Source organism: Varanus komodoensis, unplaced genomic scaffold, assembly GCF_004798865.1.
Source record: "Varanus komodoensis strain SLA01 unplaced genomic scaffold, ASM479886v1 scaffold9, whole genome shotgun sequence".
Taxonomy (NCBI): Eukaryota; Metazoa; Chordata; class Lepidosauria; order Squamata; family Varanidae; genus Varanus; species Varanus komodoensis.
In genome coordinates this window covers 22,518,586-22,541,929 of record NW_025336598.1, presented here as the reverse complement: position 1 = coordinate 22,541,929, position 23,344 = coordinate 22,518,586, and the positions used below count along the sequence as shown (strand labels likewise).

The 23,344-nt window shown below is 39.8% G+C and overlaps 1 protein-coding gene across 9 annotated transcripts in view; it reads left to right on the top strand.

Moving 5' to 3' along the window:
* Window positions 1-23,344, top strand: part of CORIN (corin, serine peptidase) — a 136,784-nt gene that overhangs the window by 83,938 nt on the left and 29,502 nt on the right. For all 9 annotated transcript variants that reach the window (XM_044417812.1, XM_044417809.1, XM_044417813.1 and 6 more), the window contains 7 exons: window positions 1,309-1,416; window positions 2,756-2,987; window positions 9,831-9,976; window positions 12,489-12,596; window positions 17,083-17,196; window positions 20,629-20,739; window positions 21,927-22,056. In XM_044417812.1, the coding sequence (XP_044273747.1) occupies window positions 1,309-1,416; window positions 2,756-2,987; window positions 9,831-9,976; window positions 12,489-12,596; window positions 17,083-17,196; window positions 20,629-20,739; window positions 21,927-22,056 (949 nt within the window). The remainder of the gene's footprint in view (window positions 1-1,308; window positions 1,417-2,755; window positions 2,988-9,830; window positions 9,977-12,488; window positions 12,597-17,082; window positions 17,197-20,628; window positions 20,740-21,926; window positions 22,057-23,344) is intronic.

Below are 23,344 nucleotides of genomic sequence, written 5' to 3'. Positions count from 1 at the left end.
TACTGTTCCACAGTTCATTCTGGGTTATTTAGGGTTTACCCAAGGCAAACTGCAGTATCTGTGGACACCATATTACATGTGTCCTAAGAATTGTTATGTTGTACAAACTCAGCAACTGTGGGTTACGTGATGGTTACACAGCACTAAAACAGACCATTGGTTATGCAAGGGCTGTTTAACTCTTACATAACCTTAACACGACATGTTCAAAATGGCAACTGCTTACACCCCTTTGGGTACCATTATCCCCAGCATGGGTTAAACAAATAACCCATGGTGGGCTGTCTTGTTGTACAAATAGTTTCAGCATGTCCATCATTTTCCTGCTGTAGTCATTAATGAACCTAATGCAAAGCAAGAATGTTGTTATAATTATTTGTGTATTCCTTGAAAGGGTAGAATATGTGCTGACAATCAGCATCATTGAACGGTTTTTATTGTTAAGGTTTCTGCAGAACCACTGCTGTTGGTATTCTTTCTCCTACCTCAGTGCCTTTTAGTGCATCTGAAGATGAGGGAAAGAATGTTCTGTTAGGCAGGCTGTTAGGAGCGTGGTCCACATTAGTGATTGTTTGGGGCAATCAATGCTGGGAAGGGAAGAATACAGCTTTTCCCCACCTTCCGTGGAGCTCAGGTGGCTATCTGATCATCATAGATTTTTTCTTGTTCTGGAAGCCAAATCTTTGATTTCTCTATCATGCTGCACCACTAGACTGCTTGTGTGCAAGGAGACAGAACATCGAATGCTACATTTGGGCCCCTCATTACAGGAAGGATATAGCCAGGTTAGAGTCAGTGCAGTGTAGGGCCACAAGGTTGGTGACCAGTTTGCAGGGGATGCCGTATGAGGCGAGACTAAGGGAACTGGGGCTCTTCAGCCTGGAGAAGAGGAGACTCAGAGGGGATCTGTTGGCAACATACAGGTATGTGAGGGGGTGTCGCACGGAGGTGGGTAGAGACCTGTTTTCCCCTGCAGAGGAGGGCAGGACGCGCTTCATCAGAGCAAAGCTCAGGGAACCAAGGTTCAATTTAGATGCCAGGAAGTACTTCCTGACAGTTAGGACCCCAAGGGTATGGGCTTCCACGGGAGGTGGTTGAAGCCCCATCAGTGAGGGTGTTCAGAGATAGGCTAGATATGCACATGGTGGGCATGTTGTGAACGGAACCGGCTGGAGCCGGGGGTCAGATTAGATGACCCCAGAGACCCTTCTGACTCGCTCTGTTTCTATGTTTCTGTATTTTAGCACCAGTTATTGCATTGGTAACACTATTCAGCTATTACTGTATGATTTTATTTTATCCTTCTAGGTCAAACGTCATGTCAGGAAGGAGATCAGAAATGTACTTCTACTTCCTGTCCTGATATCTGTACTCATTCTTCTCCCTGTGATATGAATAATAGCCAAGCAAACTGTAGTGAGTAGGGCATTGCTTTGTGCCATTAATATCTCTTGTGCATGCTTTCAATAGCTTCATTGTTCCTTGTATTGTTGGTGATGCACTTTAGGAGTCAGAAGAAAAGAGTCCTTTTGTTTTAGTTACTTCTGATGATTATTGGTCATATGTTGAAATGGTTTGGAATAAACATACCAAAAATGAAGGTGTTTATTCATGTTTTAACATAAGATGTAACTAACATTAGTTGTGACTTCTAATTCCAAAAGAGAGATGGAAAAGAGAGATGCTAGCAAATAAGTATCTTTTTTCACCATAAAATTTTTTTTTAATGCACTTAAGTTAAAGTAATTGATGGAAGAACTGTGGTCAAAAAGGAATATATGTGTTGATTTAGTGAGATTAATGGTTCATGTAATGTTTAGATACAGTCTGCCAGGAAAAGTTCAAACAATTTCACTGGGGCAGATTAAAAGAGTGATTAAAATGGAAGAAAATGAGTTCATCTAATAGTTTTCACAGTACCAAGAATAGGTGACTCCAGAAAGTTGCTGAGGTTTAGGTGTTAAAAAAACTGGTTTAAGAAGCTTCAGAAAATCTGTCTAAATGGTGCAATCTAGATATTTTAGATAACAACTTCAAAAATTATTGACCATTAGCCATGATGGCTGGGACTAATGGGACTTGAGGTTGAAAACTTCTGGGGGGGGGGTACCAGGAGAAAGCTCACATAGGGCACAGTTCTGTCAACTGTACCCTCAGGGTCATAAGCTCCCAACTTAGAGGTTTATGAGAAGAAGAACCAGCAGCAAAGATCTTGTTTTGTGTTTCAGCCATCTAACTGAGAAGCTTTGAAGGGGGGAGGAAGGAGGATGGGAAGCCATCCATAATGCTTATAATCTTGCAGGGTGGAGCATGGATCTTCAACTTTGAAGTTGGAACACCATGTCCAGTTTCAGATCTATGAATCTGAAGCATTGTATGATCACTTAGACAATGTCCTAAAGCCATTGGATCACTCTCTTTAATTGCAAAGTTTAAGAGAAAGCAGGATCAAGCAGATTCTTTCAGAGCAATAAGGAGTTACTAACTTCTTGAGGAATTTTACCTATGATTGTGTTTTGATCAGTTCAGAATTTAAATGTTAGACTTGAATGTGATGGTAATTGGTAAAGAAATGTAAGTATAATTTCAATATGTGTTCAGTATGAACTGAATATATGTATATATTTTCAGTTAATGAAAAAGAAATGTCTATCTGCATTTGTCATTTTTTATATAAAACATGATCCACTCTATCATTACTGGTTAAATATAGAACCATTGTTTGTGTTTTAAAACATTTTTTTAACTCTGCCAGGTCAGTGTGAACCAATTACACTGGAACTGTGTATGAACCTGCCTTACAATTATACTAATTATCCCAACTACTTGGGCCATCGGACACAAAAGGAAGCCTCAATCAGCTGGGAATCCTCACTCTTTCCAGCCTTGGTTCAGACTAACTGTTACAAATATCTTATGTTTTTCGCCTGCACAATCTTGGTTCCAAAATGCAATCCTCAAACAAATCAGCGTATCCCACCATGCAGGTAATATCCGAAAACTACTTATATTCTTTAAAAACATTTGTCTTGCAGCACATCTTCCATTCAGTGTGCAGTGGCTTGTAGCAGTGGAATCCATATTGTGACAACCAAAGCCATATTGGTTCCTAGAGATATAATTGGCAAAATTTAATGATAGGGCCTTCACTGTGGTGCTTGTGGACACGAGTGTGCTTATAGAACAACCTTTGTTCCCTACCAGGGTTCCCTGTCCTTTTTTTCTAAATTGAGTTTTGTTTTTTGTTTCTGCTTTGGACAGCTGCAAACTAAAGCATCTGGCAGTGTCCTCATTGTCACTTCCTTTTCCCAAGAATTCTTCTCATTATTCTGATATAAGTGCTTTGTGATTGACCGCACTCATCACGTTGTGGTTGTTTAGTGAATTTAGCTGTCTCCGTGACACAGGTGTTTTGTGATGAATGCTGATAATTTTTTCTGACATTATTCAGTATGCCCACCAGCACCAGAAAGGTGAGGACCTCTGCATTAATAATATTACTTGCCTTTTAGGCAGATCCATGGAATTTAGGTAATTCTGTTAATGATCTTTAGTCATGAACTTCTCTGTTCAGAAACAGTACATGTCTGTATACCAGATGCTGGAGTCGAACAAGAAGAGAAGACCTTGCCCTGCCCATTAGCATTAACTGGCATTTGGTTGGCCCTGATCGGAACCAGATTACTAGATGGGATGAACCTTAGGAAGACAGTTCTTATTGGTTCTGCTGTTATTGTATTTGTCTTGATCCCTTTAATTAAACCTTCTCTAAGAAGTGTTCTTTCCAAGTTATCTGCTATATACTCAGGGGTAATCCAGTTCGCTTTCAACAGGTAGGTTGATTTGCTCTTTAATGAAACAATTTAAGTAGAGAATATTGTCCCTTCTTTATAAAGGCACAATTCATAAACACAACCATAGTGAGATTTTTTAATGAATAATGGCATAGAATATTTATTGATAATGGTTCACTACTGCTGTCTGCCCTTATTCCCACAAGTTGGTAGTACAGATGGAGCAAGTGATGCTGCACATTCAGTTAATGTCAAATTAGCTTTGAACAGTGGAAAACTAGAAGGATAACAAAGCCCTTTCACATCTCAGTAGGATGTATTGCTATCCTATTGCTATCAGTGCTACATTGGGGCATGTCTACATTGCAAAGAACCTGGCTTCTCAGTGATACTCAAAAGACTTAAATCTGACTATCCTTTCCTTAACTAAAAGTGGAATTGTGTTTCTACAATAGTATAAAGCAACTGAGCAGTTCCTGCTCGGAGAATCATCTTTAAAACATTATCTAGTTCTTGATTCTTCTTTGGAATTATAGCTGAATGTCTTGCTACTGTTATTGGTAAAGTTGTGAAGGCCTGAGGAGAGGAACTCCAGCCAGAAAAAAATTAAAGAGGAAAAACTCCTCTGCTATTGTTCTATGGCCTGATTTTTTAATGGAATTTTGGGAACTGGAAATACTTTTAAAAAAATACACACTACCACCCTTGAATGGTGATTCAGATTTAGCTATATTAGCAATGATAGCATTGCATCAGGAGTGCCCAGCTAGGTAAGTGTTCCTGGAAAGCAAACCATACAATATGCAGAGCCATGGGTTTTAACTTGGTCACAACCTTCTTGGTTACAGCTTAGAGTTTGACAAGGCATATGGAAGATTCTCTTAATCTGACAGCCTGCTCACTGTCTGAGCCACACCCCAGCCTGCATGTTGGGTGGTCCATTAATGTGGGGAGGGGTTACCAGAGCATGGTATATCCTGCCATGGAATGGACTGTTGTCATGGTTTTCTGCTCCTTTGAGAATAGTGCTGTGATACAGCTGCAGAACTGATTTGCAGGCCCATGGACCCACTCCCAGGAACCACCTCCAACATTCCTAGAGAGGGACTTGTACCACCTTCTTCTTTGATGTGGATCCATTCCAGTGTCATCTTCCACAAGAGGCAGGAAACTTTCTGCCTGCCTCCAACCAAACTGACTCCAGTTGCAACCAACCCAGAAGTGCCATATGCAAGTCATGAAGCTAGACTCTTGCCCTCCTGCAGAAAGATGCACCCCACTGGGCCAGTACAGGGTATGCTGGTCAAAATTAATGCCTTGGTGCTGTATAACATAGCCTCCCAGTTCCTCCCCACAGTGGCCTATGGCCTTGTTGACCTTCTTCCATACTCCTTCAATCTTACCTGGCTGCATGGTACCTCACCACACTTGCTGCTGTAGCAGGTCGGACCACAGGAAGAAAGTGCCTGGGAACTGCCACTGCAACTCTATCAGATCTTGCCATGCTCTACAGGTGAAGTTGAAAGCTTTATGCTAGCACAAGTTGTTTTCTTCCAAATGGATGGTGATGTCTCCTGGCTCAGCATTGGCCAAAGTTCTTTCCACAGCATTCCTCACCTTCCCAGCCATGTGACTTTCATTTGCCCCCCCCCCCCATGCCACCCCATGCTTGCCAGGCAGTGTTTGTGAGCCCAGAAGACAATGCTGTGACCACAACCACATACTGCTTTGCCCTCTCCATCTGTGACTTGAATGAAGAGAAGGCTTGTGAATACCCAGTGAGGACAAGCATATGCTTTCTAGGCTTAGGACCTCCATTGTCTGATTGCTGTAATTGTTGCCTCAGGGCCAATGCTGCTGTACAGGACTGTAGGACTCAGCTGAAAGAATACCCAGGCCATCTCTATGAAGGAGAAATGGGCCTGCTTTGTCTGGCTGAAGTGGCCTGCTACTCTGCCCACTCTGCATTGCATGGGGATTTTTTTCTGCTACCACTTCTGGTATGGCATTGCATTAAAGGGGATGCAAAAAGCTTCCGTAAACACTTTCCACAAGTAATTAGCTGTTTCCTTATTGGGGTAATTTTCAAGCAGTAGCTGGAGCACCTCCAGGCATAGTGGGATGTAGGCTAAGCTTGGGTCTTCCTTCTCCCTACCTGTCCCTCTATTTATTGTAAGAGATGATGGCATCCTGGCTGTCAAAGGCATGCTTCCTTTTCTTGTTGTTCAGTCGCAAAGTTGTGCCTGACTCTTTGTGACCCCATGGACAACATTCCTCCAGGTTTTCCTGTCCTCCACCATCCCCCAGAGTCCTCCCAACCCCACACTCATCTCTCCAGTGACCCCATCCAGCCATTTCAACCTGTGCCATACCCTTCTCCTTTTGCCTTCAATCGTTTCCAGCTTCAGGGTCTTTTCCAATGAGTCCTTCCATCTCATTAGATGGTCAAAGTATTTGAGCTTCAGCTTTAGTACCTGACCTTCTAAAGAGCAGTCAGGGTTGATTTTCTTTAGGATCAACTGATTTGATCTCTTTGCAGTCCAAGAGACTCTCAGGAGTCTTCTCCAACACCACAATTCAAAAGCACCAATTCTTCGGCACTCATCCTTCCTTATGGTCCAACTCTCACAGCCATACGTTACAACTGGAAAAGCCATATATTTTGTTGTGTGTGGGGGGATGATGTCTCTGCTTTTTAGCATGCTGACTTGTTCAAAAGAACTCAATGTCCTTTGGCGAGGCTCTTCTGAATGCAGCCTCATATTCTATAGCAGTGCTATTGCCTACCAGGGATCGGGCCAATAACACTCTGCTCTAGTGGTTAACAAGGTGCTATTCCTGCTCAGCGTATGCTAAGAAAACCATTGCCATGTATTTAGAATAGCCTGCCAGCCAATCGTTAAGTTTCTTTTAAGCCTGCCATCCATTCTAAAGCCTTGTCACTTCCTGTTTTTCTCCCTGCTTTCATCTGTAGGGAGAGAAGAAAAGATCTGCATAGAATCTATCCAGAATCCGCTCCATAATTTTGTGTGGGAGAAGTTTGCTGGGGTAGTCTTCAGTATATTTGTATGCAGAGGCTACAGGCTCCTGTCCTATTCCCACTTGGCTTGGAGGCCCACTTCTGCCAGGTTGGAACCAGATAGAGATAGCCTAACCCTAGCACACCACATACGCATCTAGGCAGGCTGGGGGTATGGGTGTTAACGAGTCAATAATGTTTGGTTAGCTCCAGGGATTCCTCTTTTGGTGAAGAGGTCTCACCCAAGTGTGAGTACTCCCTTGCCCTGTTTATCACTTGTCTGGTGCACCTGTTTGCCTTGGTCCTTCTTTTGGCCGGGGAGCCATCCTTCACTACAGCGTCACTAACTTAGCCTCTCAGGTCACATCTATTGCTTGTGGAAGATGCTTAAGCCACCTGCTCAGCTTCCTGTCTATCCTTTTGGTTGTATTGCCTTCAATGATCATCATGTATTGGTTACACTGTCACCAGCTGTCTGTTTTGTGGACCCTGTTGGGCCTGAGACCCCAAGTGCTCCATACACTTTGCCACCAATACAAGGGTGTGTTACTGCTTCAGGTCTGTGGTTAGCATGGGTACTCCCCAATATCATGCCTGGCCTGGGTGCCTTCTTGCTTGCTGCCCACCATCTTATTTCAGGATCTTCTAGGCTAGCCATCCTGCCCAGGGCCTATGGGGGAGAAGTCACTAGACACTGTGCTGTACTCTTGCTGCTTTTCTTGGGTGGCATCTCTCTCCTCATTTGCAGGCCCTCACATCTGCTGCTTTCCATACTGTTTCTGGTCCTTGGGGCTGGTTTCAGCTGGTAAGTCTTGAAATCTGTAGCCATCACTATAAGGAGAAATGCAGTGTGGTCTGGAATGAAATCCAGCCTGCTCCCAGCCTCTTCCCTTCCAGCCCATTGCACCCAATTGGGCCAAGGGAAACATGCCTGCAGGAAATAGTGTATGCTGCTTTCCCTTGCCCACAGTTTTGACCTGTGTCTTGGCACAGACCTTAGTCCTCTGGGAGTCCAGGACCCAAGCTTTGCTACTGCATTGGATAGATGACTTAACAAGCAACACTCTTAGAACTTGATGTTACAACATTTTTCAGATATTGTAGAGTTCTAATTTGGAACTCTTCAAAGCTCCCACAACATATTGGCAAGCCCTTTATGCAACACTGCCTTTTCTTGCTTCTCACTTCTCTCCATCATCATTTTCTGCATCAAATAAAAGAAGCTCTGTTGGGTGAGAAGAAGGTTGACTGAGATCCACTGGCAGTTCTAACCCATGATTGAAACCCTGGTTTATTCCATTTTATTTCACAACAGTGTTTAGTTTCATGGTGGAGGAGGAATTTGTATCTAGATCTTCCTGCTTGAAGTCCAAATTCATAGCATCCCTCTGATGTGGTTAGAATCAATATTGTTGGTCACTGAATAGCAGCTTTGTAAAAGAACAGATTGGCAGCATCCAGGTTTAGTCACAAGTCCATTTTATATAATGATTTGAATGTTTGGCATTGACAGATCTTTCCAGAGGAATCTGCAAGATGCCACGAGACATTATAAAGTGCAAATGTGTGCTTTGTCTAGTCCAAATACTTGTCATGTGCATGTCTGATTTGCAATTACAGTTTGTGGGAAATAATGATTGAAGTGTTTGGAACTATAATAGGCACTGATAGAATATTGTTTCTTAGAATAGTGTGTTCTGCTTCTGGTTACTATATCTTAGAGTTATAATGAGTAAAGGATAGACCAATTAAAAGACCATCAAAATAATTGTGACTGTCAAAAGACTTCCATCTGTAGAGACTTTTAAAAGAAAATGGTGTTTTATAACAAGTGGAACATTAACAGTTTAAATCAAATAGCTTTTATAATTTTAATGTATTTTTCTTTCTCATCTACTGAAAGGTATTTTCAGATTTCCATAAAAATAATGGCTGAAGTAGACTTTAACTATAGTCTGACAGTGTAGATTGTGGTGGGGTACCTTTTTCTGTTGAGGGCTATCCACTGGAGGCTGCACATCAGCAGTAGATAAAGTCGGGTCCTTTTTTCTGCCATTCCCTCCTTTCCCTCTCCTTCCCCACTCACCAGACCATCAGCGAATGGTCAAATCACTTTTTCCAAAGGTCTGAACTGATTGCATGCAGAGATCTTTTGAAACTAGGCTGAGTGCCGCATGAAATCAAGCCAGGGGCTGCATATGGCCCCAGGACCTTCGGTTGCCCATGCTTACTGAAGATGCTGATGTGCCTATTTTCATTAAGTTTGCTAGATTATTCTAGTATTCCTTTTATTTATTTTTATTATTAGTTTCATCAAAACAAACAACCCTCTGAAATGAGCAATTGCTGATATGTGAATATCTGAGTAACAGCTTAAATCCAGTTGTACCAATTATACATAAGCTTCAGCATAGACAAACAAAATATCTGTGTTATGCATCCGTTTGAGAGTGGTACCCATATGTCATCTGCTCAAAAATTGAACATGCTGTTAAGTTTTCATTGCATCATTGTACATATATCATTGTATCTTATTGCATTCTACCCTCCATAGAAGGATGCTTCAGAACCTGACTGAAATCAGTGTGTTAGGAATGATATAATGCTTATGGAGTGTGCAGAAATAACCCATCTGATGGGTTTTGGTGGTGGTGGTGTGAAACTAATCAAATGACGTGTAGAAGACCATCTCTATACACTGTTGTCCAAACATATGGAACACATCTGTCGGTATGTCTCATTCTGAGAACTCAGATAGGTCAACTCAGAAAATCATAGGACTGCTCCACACTCAATATACCATCAAAGGTTTTAATATATTTTTCTTCTATGTGATGTTTAAACTCTCAGTCTCCACAACTAGCTTTCATAGATATTGCCTATGGGTTTTTCTGAGAGAAAGACAAGCTGCCAGGAGAAATGTTACCTACACTTCTCTCTCTCTCTCTCTCTCTCTCTCTCTCTCTCTCTCTCTCTCTCTTTCTCCCTGCCTCTCCCCTCCCTGCCCAATTTTTCAGAGCACTTTGTGAACAGTCAAAGGAACGATGTGAGTCCATTCTTGGAATTGTAGGCTTACAATGGCCAGAAGACACAGATTGTTCTCAGTTCCCAGAAGAAAACTTAGACAACCATATTTGCCTAACACCTGATGAAGACGTAGAAGGTTTCTTAATTTTCAGAACTCTAAAACTGAACATTGAATATTTTAGTTTTTTGGGGTAGCATTTCATCAGTTGATATTTAAACTTCCTGCTCCAGTCAATTTATATGTAAAACAAGTGAATGAAAGGAAGACTGATACATTCATCACAGGGGAAATAGGAATTTATTTTAAAGTGTCAACTGAAGGATGGAATTACTGGATTTTAGGAGTGCAAATTGTAGTTAGAGTAAAAAGTAACTGTCAGGATAAATGCACTAGAACAGCGCCAAAATGCTTTGATATGGATAAAACATTCTTGAGGTGGAAAATTGCCACATGGTTTGTTAATATTATTGAACACAATCAAAGCAACTCAAACAAAAAGTCGGATCAAAGAGCAAAATGATTTCCCCATTCGTCCTCTGTAGAAAGCCTCAGTGAAAGGAATGGGGGTCATGCAAATACATGGTAATGCATTTGCTGTACTACCATGCAAAGGTGGTGCTAAGTATCTAAAAGACTTGGGACTCAGGCCCATAGAGATAAGAATTGCAGAGATATGCAAATCTGTGTTCATAACTAGAAATAATTACAATAATTTAAATTTTATAGAAGGCAAGCTGATTAACCTCTTGCTTTCAGGACAGAACAGCAATGTTCCAAGTTGTGTGACTGCACTTGGAATATTCAGTCCTGATCACCTTACTTGAAAAAAGTGCATTTTTTAACATTAGAAAAGTACAGAGAAGGGCAAAATATGATCAGTGGGCTGGAGCAGCTCCCCTGTGAGGAGCCACTATGACAGCTGGGACTGTTCAGCTGAGTAAGGGGAGACATGGTACAGTTGTTTTTTGCATGGTGTGGTGCATGTGGAGAGGGTGATATTTTATCCCCCTCCTATAACACTTAAACCTGGGGTCATTCCATGCAGCTGACTGGTGGCAGGTTTAGAAGAAATAAAAGGAAGTCCTTCTTCACACAGCGTAGTTAAGCCATGGGAAGTGGGGATGGCCACCAATCCAGATGGCTTTAAAAAGGGATTAGACAGATTCATGGAGGAGGAGGCTATCAGTGGCTACTAGCTTTGCTGACTGCGTGTCACCTCCTTTACCAGAGATTGCATGGCTGCATGCATCAATTGCTGAGAAGCTATTGGAAGGAGGTTTTGCACACTCCTGCTTCAGGGACCCATGGGCAGCTGGTTCGCCACCATGTGCAAGGACTGCTGACTTTTCTTATGTTCTTATGCTGTGCTTGTTTAAAACAGAATAATAACAGATTGAACATGACATACTGGCAAGGGGTGGGGGTTGTATTATAGACTATAATGCATGCTTTTAGGCAGCAAATTTACTCAGCTACTAAGGAGTAAGCACCATTAAACTGGATTTGCTTCTGAGTAGTTCCTCACTTGTGCCTCCCAAATCCCCGTCACCAAAAGCACCAGATGAAAGCTTAAAAGTTGAACCAGGACCTGCTCTGATGTGTCTGGACCCTGTGCAAGGAAGCAGAGAGAGAGAGAGAGAGAGAGAGAGAGAGAGAGAGAGAGAGAGAGAGGATCACATCATCAGTCACCAGCCAGCATAGCAAGATCAGAGAAAGAGCCCAGGACTGGAGCACAGTGCTTTGCTGTTCATGGCCACTAGATCAGGCAAGATAGTAGCCAAAAGCATAAAAAAGGCTTCCCATTATTATTAACTCTTTATTATTTTAAGTTTCTGGATTCTAGAGTACTTTTTATGCAATTCTTGATTTCCAACTCTTGTAATCCTACAAACTACACCAAATATTGTAGTATTAAATTTCTAGCAAGCACATCACCACAGGGCTCTTAAAGTACCAAAATGCATAATTGGATACCTTATCGGAACCAACTCAAGCTTATAATAAAGGTTTTGCCCAATAATAAATAAATAAAATTTTTGAATTTTTTTTCTCCCCTCATCAGCAATGCAACTTTGTTTTTAATTGTTTGCTTTGCAAATTGCTAATGTTTATGATCCCCACATCACTCTAGATCTAGATATTAGAACTATGTTCAAGGTGGATAAGGCAGATTTGCAGCTCTGAGCACATTTACTGCTGTGTCGCAGGCTATATGTTCTGAATTAAGTGGATGGATTCATATATACTTATTCCTCTTCAAAGTTCTAAAAAAGGCCATTATACAAAATTAGATTTTTCAGTAGATACTGCCCCACACAAGGCCATCCAGGAACCTTCCTTTCATTAATAACTGGGACAGTTTAGTTCTTTAAAATGCATTTCTTTTTAATCAGTTAGATGATAAATGCATACACATTCTTAGGACAGTTTTTACAAGTGGTGTGTGGTTTTTTTGTTAAGGCAAAAAGATTTTTTGAAGAATAGGCTGACAGCTGAGCCCCTATTTGAGTTGTTGATATGCATGCCTGTCATTTTAGTTTCAAAGCTAGGAGGAAGCTGGGCTCACCCCTTGGTTGAAGAGCATGCTGTGAGATCTTTTTCTCTTGCAGCCCTTTTAACTCATTAGATTTTGTAACTTTCCTGGCAGAGTGCTCACCCAGCCATTTCAAATGCCGTTCAGGAAGGTGTGTCTTGGCTTCCAGAAGATGCGATGGGCAGGCAGACTGTGAAGATGACAGTGATGAAGAGAACTGTGGTAAGTGAACTAGCCAAGACTGCAAAGGAGATGGGCATCAAAGACAATCAGTGGTTGTGTTTCTACATAGTGCTGAGCTATGGTTTATATTAACCACTTAGCCATGAATTCTTCCGGAGCAAGCAAACAATGGATTGCATTCCGTATTTCACGTTCTTCTGCCCATTTTGCCAGCTTTCAGAATGGTTTCATTGTCAAACTTTTCTTGCCGAGCACCTCTGCACAGATAAATCTCAGCTCTGGGTTGGTTCATGGTCTAAGCAACCCAGATTTTCCAACACAACAACAAAGCATCATTTCCATTTGTAGTTTGTGCCTGGTTAAAAAACATATTTTGTTTCCAGGAATGGTTTCACATAGATGGCAAGTCAAATACCAGCAAACCAGGCCATGACTTAGCATTATGTGTAAGTCAGCCTGGTGGTTATTAACCAATGCTACTGTATCTTCTCTGGCTTGTAATTAAAATGAAGCTATAGATAAAGCAAAAAAAATGATAAAGGTGCAGAAGAATAAAACATATTTCACATGCTGTTCAGCTCAGGAAGACAAGCTTTTAAAATCTCATCGGTACCCCATGTTTTCTCTGAAGAGCACAGGGGTGGTATACATGGAAAGTCTATCATTTTATCTCCGCAGTAATCCTTTTAAGGCAGATTAGCTTGACAGAAAGTGACTTGTCAAGGTGACCGTGGGAACCTCCTGGCTGGTCTATCACTTGAAAGCAGACCTCCCCAGCCTGAACTCAACACCTTGTGGATACAGAGAGATGGGTGGTCTAATGCATTTTCTCTTTTCCCTAAACTAAATTTAGTGCTGAAATGACTGTTTATCTTGTAGGATGGAGGCAATTTCTACCTGGAAAAGGAAACGCAGGAAAGGTTTAAACCTCTTTCTTCCTGTGCTGCAGCCTGAGTAAAGGCTAGGGATGGGCGAGGTTGTTGAGCTTACTTTTTGTTCAGTTTCACTCCTTCCGTATTAAGTTTGTTCTGTCTCGTTTTTGCCCCAGCGGTTTAGGAAATTGTAATATTTTGTATGCATTTCCCAAAACAAATGTTCTTCTGTAGGCACTTTTCTAAATAGACACATTTCTTGCAAGCAGGTTTTTTTTTTTTTTTTGCTAAAATATATAAAGAGGGAGAAAAAGAGAGAGTACATACCCCTAATATATATGTTTTGCATATGTTTAAATTTTACAAAACTGCATCACAAAATCCTTAACAGCTTAAATATTGCTGCATCACTGCTGTTTCTGTATAAGTTCAAGCAACTTGAATTTGCTATGTTTGCATTAAAATGTGGACAACATTTCTCACACATCCCTAAAGGCCACCTACAGCTGTTCTGCACTGTGGAAATAACTGCAAGAGATCCAGTCAGGAGATTCATTCCTGATTCTTTCATGTAGACTGGCTGTCTTACATGAGAAAACATCCCATTATATGAATACTGGGATAAAATTGAGTAGGAAACAAAAGATGATACTTTGCATTTCTTGTTCTACTTTTTTTATAATAAGTTTTATTCAAAATAACCCTAATACAAAGAAAAAGTAAAAACAACATCAGTCATCAGAAACATCGGACCTGCTGGGTCAGCCCCCACATTTTTTCTATTTATGATAACTTAAAGACATAGTTAAATCTATACGAAGTCCTGTTTCTCTAGCCAATAATAAAAAGAGTCCCAAGTTTGATAGAAATTGTTCTACTTTTTTTTAAAGAAAAGGGATTAAAAAAACCTCCATCTTTCTCTGCAAAACATATACATCTATTGTGTTGCACTTACAGGAACATAATTAAGAGGCACATTTTTCCTGCACTTTCAGCTATATGACTTTTAAGGTATGAAATTCTGTTTGGTATACAAGGTGGAGTATCTTTAATATAGAATTGTCCTTCCTTTCTTCGTGTCTCTAAGACAAGGGCTTGTAGTGGTCAACAGAATTCTTATCAGCTTCTATAAATATGGGAGATTGCATCTGCTAGAAAATGACAGCAGTCAGAATGTCATTTCTTTGACCAGAGCTAATGTTAATGAAGACAAACCAATGCTTTTAATGTTCTAGAAAGCTGCTTTGCCCTCATTCACATTTTTTTCTTTTTTAAACAAAGGGGAAAATTCAAAGGTCCCTGTGCCTTATTTGTATAGATGACATTGTGTAGAAGGGCACAATCTGCAGAAAAGCCAGTGCACTAAAATCTCCTTGAAATAAAAGAAGTATTGGTAAAGAATGCAGAACAGATTGTTGCAAAGCATCATACAACTACACACTGCTGCTGTATTAGTGAGAAGCCAAGAAACTACTGTCAGTGAGACTTCTCATCCATTGCAGCTTTTATTTTGAGCTGTATCCAAGGTGATGAACTGTACTTTGGTTTACTAGCTATAGGTTTATCAAGGGTCAACAAATTTGCATTCAGGAACGCATGCATTATATTGCTATCTCTTACATTTAGTTAAGCTGTGATACCATAATCAAGGAACCTGTCTATTGTTGGTATTTATTTGAATCAGACCTTCAGAAATATAATCCTTCATCACAATAACAACTCCTCTTTTATCAGTCAATTTTATGGGTTTTCTGATTCAAAGTTGATTGAGGGTGTCTCTTTCTTTAGCATGGAATATATTGTGAATATATCCTATCAATCTTACATATTTTAAGACTGAGTGTATCCATAATGGATCTAGCACCTCATTGTTTTGCTGCTGTGTTGCTTTACACCCTCCTGCCTCCCTTGATTGCACACAAATACCGATGTTCTGCTTAAGTGAAGCAGCCCTTTCATACATCCCAGTATTGAAAAAAGGCACCCAATCTGTATACATTCTGTAGAAAGATAAATATTTTATAGAACTGGGCTGTGGCTTAATTTCCTCCATATGACAAACTAAGAATTTAATACTGAAAGAATGACACGGTTATACAAGAGTTCATCTTGAATATATTATAAAAGCAGTCCAGCTGAATAAAGACACTTGGAGGAGACAGAGGCTGTGCTCACTGAATAATGATGAAGCCCTGGAAAGGTGCATATCATTGTCAGAAAGCTGACATTTCTCCAATTTTACTGTGTACATCCTTATGTGTTGCTTCAGGCTTCTAAGTTATTTCCTCCTACCCCTTCTTTCTGTTTTTAAAATTCTAATTGAAAGAATTCTAGGTGTTCAGTTAAAAATACATGGTATTGATTGGCTTGTTAATACAAAATTAGGTCTTATTTCTTTCAGTGGGAGAATTAAACACATCCACAGCTTTCCCACTCAAATGAATAAGAACTGTTTAACTTTGGTGAGCCCAGTTTCCACAAAATTCCATGGTAGTTACCAAGGAAACAAGGATTCTTTTGGTACATAGGGTTTTGCAAATTTAAGTTATCCAGTGGATCTCTCTCTCTCTCTGTGTTTGTACACAAGCCTCAAATTTTAAATCAACTGCCAGAGAATTCAAAGGCTGCCTGGACACATGCATGTTTTGGGCATTCACTGTGGGATTTGTTGCAGGAAGTGTAAGATATTCTATGTTATACTGATATTCTTGGAAGTTTTTTTTAACTTCTTCAGAAAATTTTTCCAGTATTTACAGTGCTCTGGGAAATGCCTTCCACTGGAACCTACAGAAACTTCCATGGAAACCTTATGAAATAATTATGTTTATGATACAGGGATGTGGAGTGGAGGGAATAATTATTATTGAAATTTCTTCCACTGGCACCAGGCTAAGTCTGGATTTAATTCATTATCAGTGTTACCACTGATAAGTTTGAATTCGCTAGTTATTTTATGGAGCATTTCCAAATCCTGTCATTTCATGAAAACCTTTAAAATATGTGACCCTTAAGTTGAAAAGCTCCCAGTTTGGTCAACATTATATATATATAATAAAGTTGTTAAAAACTACAGTGAACAACAAAGGCAAAAATGCTTATTCTTCTTGTGGCACATTTAGGCTTTTTGTATGACATTATTATCAGCAATCAGAATATCTATTATGTTGAGATGCAGTTTAGTTAAAGAGAATTGCATGATTGAGGTAAATCTTATGCACACTTATTTGGGAATGAGCATCATGGGACAAAGTAGGACTTGAATGAGAGTAAACATGCAAAGGAATATGGGGTTAGGGCAGTTTGTCTATCTTGTTCTATTCTGTTCTGCATTTAGTTAGCAATGTATTTTAACTATGTGATTTAAATATTTGAAGTGCTATAAGTATCTTTATGATATACATCTTTATGATACACATAATTTCTTTCTTTTTTTCTTTATTACTTTTGTATACCGTCCCATCACAGACGTCTCAGGATGGTTATATTATGAAGACAATGTATTATTTGTTCAAAGGCTGTGGGGGATATATATTTCATGCACTGTACTTTAGTTATCTTTCTTTCTCATTTGTTAAGCCTTTCATAATGAGACACTCTGACTGATTTGTTATTGATGTGACATAGCTGTAATGCCCTTTATTTCTTGTCTCTAGGTTGCAAAGAAAGAGGTCTTTGGGAATGTCCCTCAAGCAAGCTCTGTATCAAACATGCAATGATATGTGATGGTTTTCCAGACTGTCCTGGCGGTATGGATGAAACAAATTGCTGTAAGTGCTTTATACGGCAATGCCTGAATTACATCCTTAACATCAGAATGCTAATACTAAAAGGGGCAAGGATACATTGCCCCTTCTAGTCCAATTATTTTCATTTTATCTTTTGTCTCCTTTCATTTCCTCTTCTGTAATAGGTATCCTCCTCCTGTACCTCCCATTCCTCTTTCTTATGATGATCTTTTCTCTGAATGTGTCCATCCTGTTCTCATTCTTATTCCCTTCCTCTTTTTTCTTTCTCTACTATCCTCCCTCTCTTATGTGTCCTGATATTCCCTTTCATGGCATACTTTCATCCGAATATCAATTATTTCCAATAGACTTGCTGTTCCTCTTGTCATTCTTCATCCCCTCTCCCCCACAATATGAGGGCACGGACACATTCGGCCAAACCTTGCTTTATCACTGAGGGGTAGAACTTTGCTTTAGTAGCAGCACCATCACCATCTTCTGCTGCTGCTTCTTTTTAACATGGTAGAGAAAAGAGGAAAAAATGAAAGCAGAGCTCTAGATGCTGAATTTAATACCAGAGTACTGAGTGTGTGCCTGCATCCAAATCAATGAATAGATCTTTCAAAAATAGCCCTTAATTCTGTGTGCTATTAGTGAGAGATCTGATGCTAATCGTGCACCAAGCAAACAATGCTCAGGTTTTTCTTAATTTTCTGATAGTCACCAATTAATGTTCTGTTTCATATATTCAACAGATTACTAAGTCAGAAAGAGAAGAGGTGTCCTCTGTTTCTTTTTCTTTAAAGTATATGTCAGTATTATATTTTGATTATAATTATGTGCAATAGGTTAATTCATTCTGGATGATTATTTAAAGCCTCGAAAACAGGCTGAGAAGGGAACTGTCATCCTAAACACTTACAATCTATAAGTGTAGCCAACATCTACACTAATATAAACATATTTATCAAATGATGGTTGCCAAGTGTGCGCCAGTCGCTTCCACATTGCAGCTGTCCTATATATACAGTGGAAGACACAGTAGGTATATTAAATACATCGCTGAGATTCTAGAATTGAGGGGACCCTCATTTTACCATAGCTGTGGATGAAACAGAGCAGTTGGTCATCACTGGTGTGGAGGATATTACTGCCTTCCCAGCCTTAACTGAAAAGACCACCATGGAAATGACTTTGCACAAACACCAAAAAAGTAGGAATTCAGCCAGGAGGGTGGAACCTGTGGTTCAGTGGCAGTGGTGTATTCAACCTCAGAAAGGGTGCGAGTGTTTGGCTGTCTAGACAGAGTCTAGATTGTAGTAGAAGAATATAGCATTTATCTCCACCCTTACAAACTTGCTGTAAGGACAGAGCTGGGATTCTGAAAGATCCATGTGAGAGTGACTTCAGGGATGGTGTTTCTGGGTATTTTGGGCACAGGGAGGAGACTCTGCCAACATATGTAGTACCCTGGCAGCACCTCAGCCTCCCTCCTTGTACTGAAGGGCAAAAAACTTAGATAGACAATTTCTTTTGCCAGGGTGGGAGGAGAACAGTGGTGATCTTTGTACTTGTGCTCTTCCCATTCCCCATAGGATGCCTGTAATTCTCCGAGTTCAGAAGGTTATAGGCAATCACACTGGCTTGTCTTACCCACCAGTAAATTATTAAGTTCTTGTGGGCAAACAACAGGGACAGTACTGACTTCAAGCCTTTCTTCTGGATTTCCTGGAAACTTTGGTTTGGTCACTGATGGAAACAGGATGTTAGACTAGATATACCTTTGTTCTGATTCAGTTCTTTGTTTCTTATAGTTAATTTATGGACCTTTATTCCAACTGTGTAACTTATACCAATTGTAGAACTTGTTTTTCAACTCACAAAATTTGGCATTTTTAGAAAAGAATAATCTATTGTGCTGTTGCAGTACAACCCAATACATTCATATACCAAATGCTTTTTCACAAATGATACTAAGTGCAGAATTCAAATGTGTGTATCTATCCCTGCCAGTTCTCTTCTGCCCTGCCAATTGTTTTGCACAAGCAGCCTCTACCACTTCTGTAGTGGCTCTTTAGGGAGTTTTGCTGACTTGCTTCTTTCCCGAAATTAGAGTCTCCACTTGTTGCACAGCTTCTTCTAGGAACTGCTAAATCTTCCTTGCATAAGCAGTGGGTCCCACTGGCACAATGGAATTGTTAGAAACAATTGGAATTGGCAAGAAGGAATTGGCAGGGATGTAAGAGGCCCCTTGGATTCCACCCTAAAACACATGTAAGATTTATGTATTTTGCAATGGAAGCCTACTCTTAGAAATTGAATCTACATTCTAGTCAATGTATAATTTTCATTATATTAACTTACCCCACAAATGCTGAACTGAATTTAAGCAACAGTTATGAAAGTAATCTAGGCCTTCTTTTATGTATTTCTTGGTTCTTTTGCTTCTTAAGGGGGCAGTTCTCTAAAAGAAGCTTGAGTGGTCCTTTCCCATGCTTTTGATATTTGTTTAGCAGTCACCCGTGATGCAGTTCCAAAGTCTCTCTTCAAACTGTTATGCTCTTTTGACTTTTTATTTAAGTTTAGTTTTGCTTTCTATCCCCACTCTTGTTTTTCTATGCCATTTAAAGCATCCTTAGTTCATGGATTTGCAATGGCTTTATTGTGGGTTATTTGATGTTAATTGCATGTTAACATTTAAAAGAGGTCTGGTCAGTTTATCTGGCCTGGATGCCTCAGAAAGAATTCAAATGAAAGAGGGAGATTATGTACCATTTTCCTTTCATTTCCTTGTGTGCAGTTGCTTATTTTGAAAGTTTTGGATTGGAACCATAACTGGGAAGATGTAAATAAGATAAAAGAGAATCATTTGTTCTCTTCCATGACAAATCATAGAGCAGAATCAGATGAATACTTTTTCCTGCCAGCACTGAGTGCCAGTTTTCACAGCACAGCAATATGAGGGGGATAGCACTTGTTGAACTGCACAACTCAAAACCTTTGGACAAGCAACAGTAGCCAAAGAACTTAGCACTTATTAGACATCTTCAGGAAAACTCATTCTCCTAGGATCTCATCACAGAGAAATTTCATTGTGGATCATTTATATACTGTATTTGGAATATCCAAATATTTCATGCTTAATTTATTAATGCAATGATGGAGTTAACAAATGATTTTTAGGTATAGTATCTCACTTTTTGAATCACATTCAGATGTTTATTATTTTTATTATTTGAGCAATAGAAAAGTCCCTTGATCAGGTAAACATGCCAGAAATTAAAACAAACTGCTTGATGTTAATTTTAGAGTATAGAGTTTATCTATAAGGAAACTTACTCAGCATAAACTGTCATCACTCTCCTATCCCCATTTCCACAAAGAAGCTATAGCTTCTCCAGTTCATTTTTCTCAAAAGCATTACTATGTCAGTCTTAAAGATTCTTCTCTCCTGATTTGCTATTTTCATGTCAGCATTTTGCAGAAAGGATGAGATTACATGTGCCAACCATGACTGTGTGCCTCGTAAATGCTGGTGCGATGGGCAGATAGACTGTGCCGACAAATCAGATGAATGGAACTGTGGTAAGTGTTAGCATCTTCAAAAGCATAAAAACCCGGGAAACATTTTAAGCAAATGCTTGAGGTATTTGGCTGATTCTGGAAATGAGCAAAGGAAGATGTGGTAGTCCTGAAACATTGGCCATTACCTCTTTCTGCCTTCCTGGATGAAAAGCTAAGTCCTTCTAATGCGTATAGAAAATACCTACTTTTATATACGTATCACTGGAACAAATTCTCATAGCAGGGCTTTTAAAAGTAAAAACAAAATAAAAGTCCCAGAACTAGTCACATTTACATAGGATATAGCAGTATTGAAGGAGATGGTATGGTACCATGATTCATATTTCCTTTCTCCGCAAGCAAATTATTGGATCCAGTGGTAAACAAATACTACTGAACCCAGTAAATTTTGGGCATATGTTATATATTGAATATAAGATAGATATCTGTCTGGTGCTTTATTGAATGAAAACAGACAAGATATTTTTGTATTACAATGGGAATGCTATTTGCTAATCTTTACAATAAAATCCTGATGGAGGAAACCATCAGTCAGTTATTTCTCTTCTTGTGAGGAACCAAAGGTAACTTACATGATGCTTGACCAGAGGCTTATGTGAGGTCGATTAGGGTAGGAATGAGTCACTGATCCAACTAGTCAGCTTCATGGCTGAGTGGAGACTAGAACTTGGATCTCCCAGGTCCCCAGTCAAATATTCTAATTATCACACCACATTAGCTACTTTAGAAATATGCCTCTGGTCAACAAGAACATGGATGGAACCATACCTTGAGCTCAATTTCTCTGTTTTCATGATTATATGTGTAGAAGCTAATGAGTCATTAACTGGACTCTAAGTCATGCAATTTTCTTGCATGCCTAGCAATAAGGGCTTGCATTAAAGCCCAACTTCAGTGACTATCTTGTAAGACCCTTCAAGCTAGTCCAGATTTTTGAAAAATGTGCAGATACAATTTTCTCTTCTCATGTTCTGCAAGCCAAGCTATCCCAACCTGAGCAAATGGGCTCATTGCATTCAACCTCCATCATCAATTTTCACTGTGTGATAATATGGGTTGAATTCACTCTGAGTACTTTTCATTGTTCACACATTGGTAAACCATTCCTCAAGTGGTTACATCCTCCTCTAAGCCATCTTTTATCTCCTGTTGGCATATTAAAGTTAGATTTCCATTTTTTTTCACAGTGTCCATGTCTGAAAACAAGAGTTCCTTGATGTTCTTAATGGTTCACAGGTCAGCTATCAAGTACCATGTCTGTGCTGATGAATGGGAAGAAAATTTAAGCTATTTGGCATGCAAACAAATGGGTTTAGGGTAAGGTCAGTAGTTTGTAGCAATGATAAAATGTTCTGACTTGTAACTATGAATGGGTTGAATCTATAACATTTTTGTAGTCTGCAGACATGATACCTTTAGTTTGCTACCTCTGCTAGCAGAGTGCACCTCTCTGATGTTCTGTACTGCATGTGGGTCTTTGGTTCATCATATTCAACCAAGTACCTAGTAAATTGGTTAGGGTTATTGGTTAGGATAATTCTGCAAATAATTTGTTTCCTGTGAAATAGTTGCAGATGTCTCCCTTTAACTTCAGTGTGCTCAAGCAGTTAACTTACCTGTTACAGAATCATTTGTTTCTCCTGTTCCTCTGTGTTTTTCAAGCATGGTCATCACTTTTTAGAACTGAGGATCTAAGGGTCTGGAATTGCTCTTGGATTTGTATCTTCCTCAGACCGTTAACAATGTAGACTAGCAAAAGGAAAAAAAATAAGAGACTTTCCAAATCAAAGAACATATTAAAATACATATAAAATACATATATGTATACATATACATATATTTCAACTAGGAAAATATAAATATTTTTGTTACAAGTACCTGCCTATTTAACTTATATGCAGAGCACATCATGAGAAAGGCGGGACTAGATGAATCACCAGTTGGAATTAAGATTGCCGGGAGAAATATCAACAACTTCAGATATGCAGATAATACCACTCTCATGGCAGAAAGTGAAGAGGAACTAAAGAGCCTCTTGATGTGGGTGAAGGAGGAGAGTGCAAAAGTTGGCTTGAAACTCAACATTAAGACAACTAAGATCATGGCATCCGGTCCTCTCACGTCCTGGCAAATAGATGGGGAAGAAATGGAGGTAGTGACAGATTTTATTTTCCTGGGCTCCAAGATCACCACAGACGGGGACTGCAGCGAAGAAATTAAAAAGACGCTTTCTCCTGGGGAGGAAAGCTATGGCAAATCTAGATAGCATATTAAAAAGCAGAGACATCACCCTGCCAACAAAAGTGCGTATAGTCAAGGCTATGGTTTTCCCAGTTGCAGTGTATGGTTGTGAAGGCTGGACCATAAGGAAGGCTGAGCACCGAAGGATTGAGGCCTTTGAATTGTGGTGCTGGAGGAGACTCCTGCGAGTCCCTTGGACCGCAAGGTGATCAAACCTGTCAGCCCTACAGATCAACCCTGACTGCTCTTTAGAAGGCCAGATACTGAAGATGATACTCACATACTTTGGCCACCTAATGAGAAGGAAGGACTCCCTGGAGAAGAGCCTAATGCTGGGAACAATTGATGGCAGAAGAAGGGGACA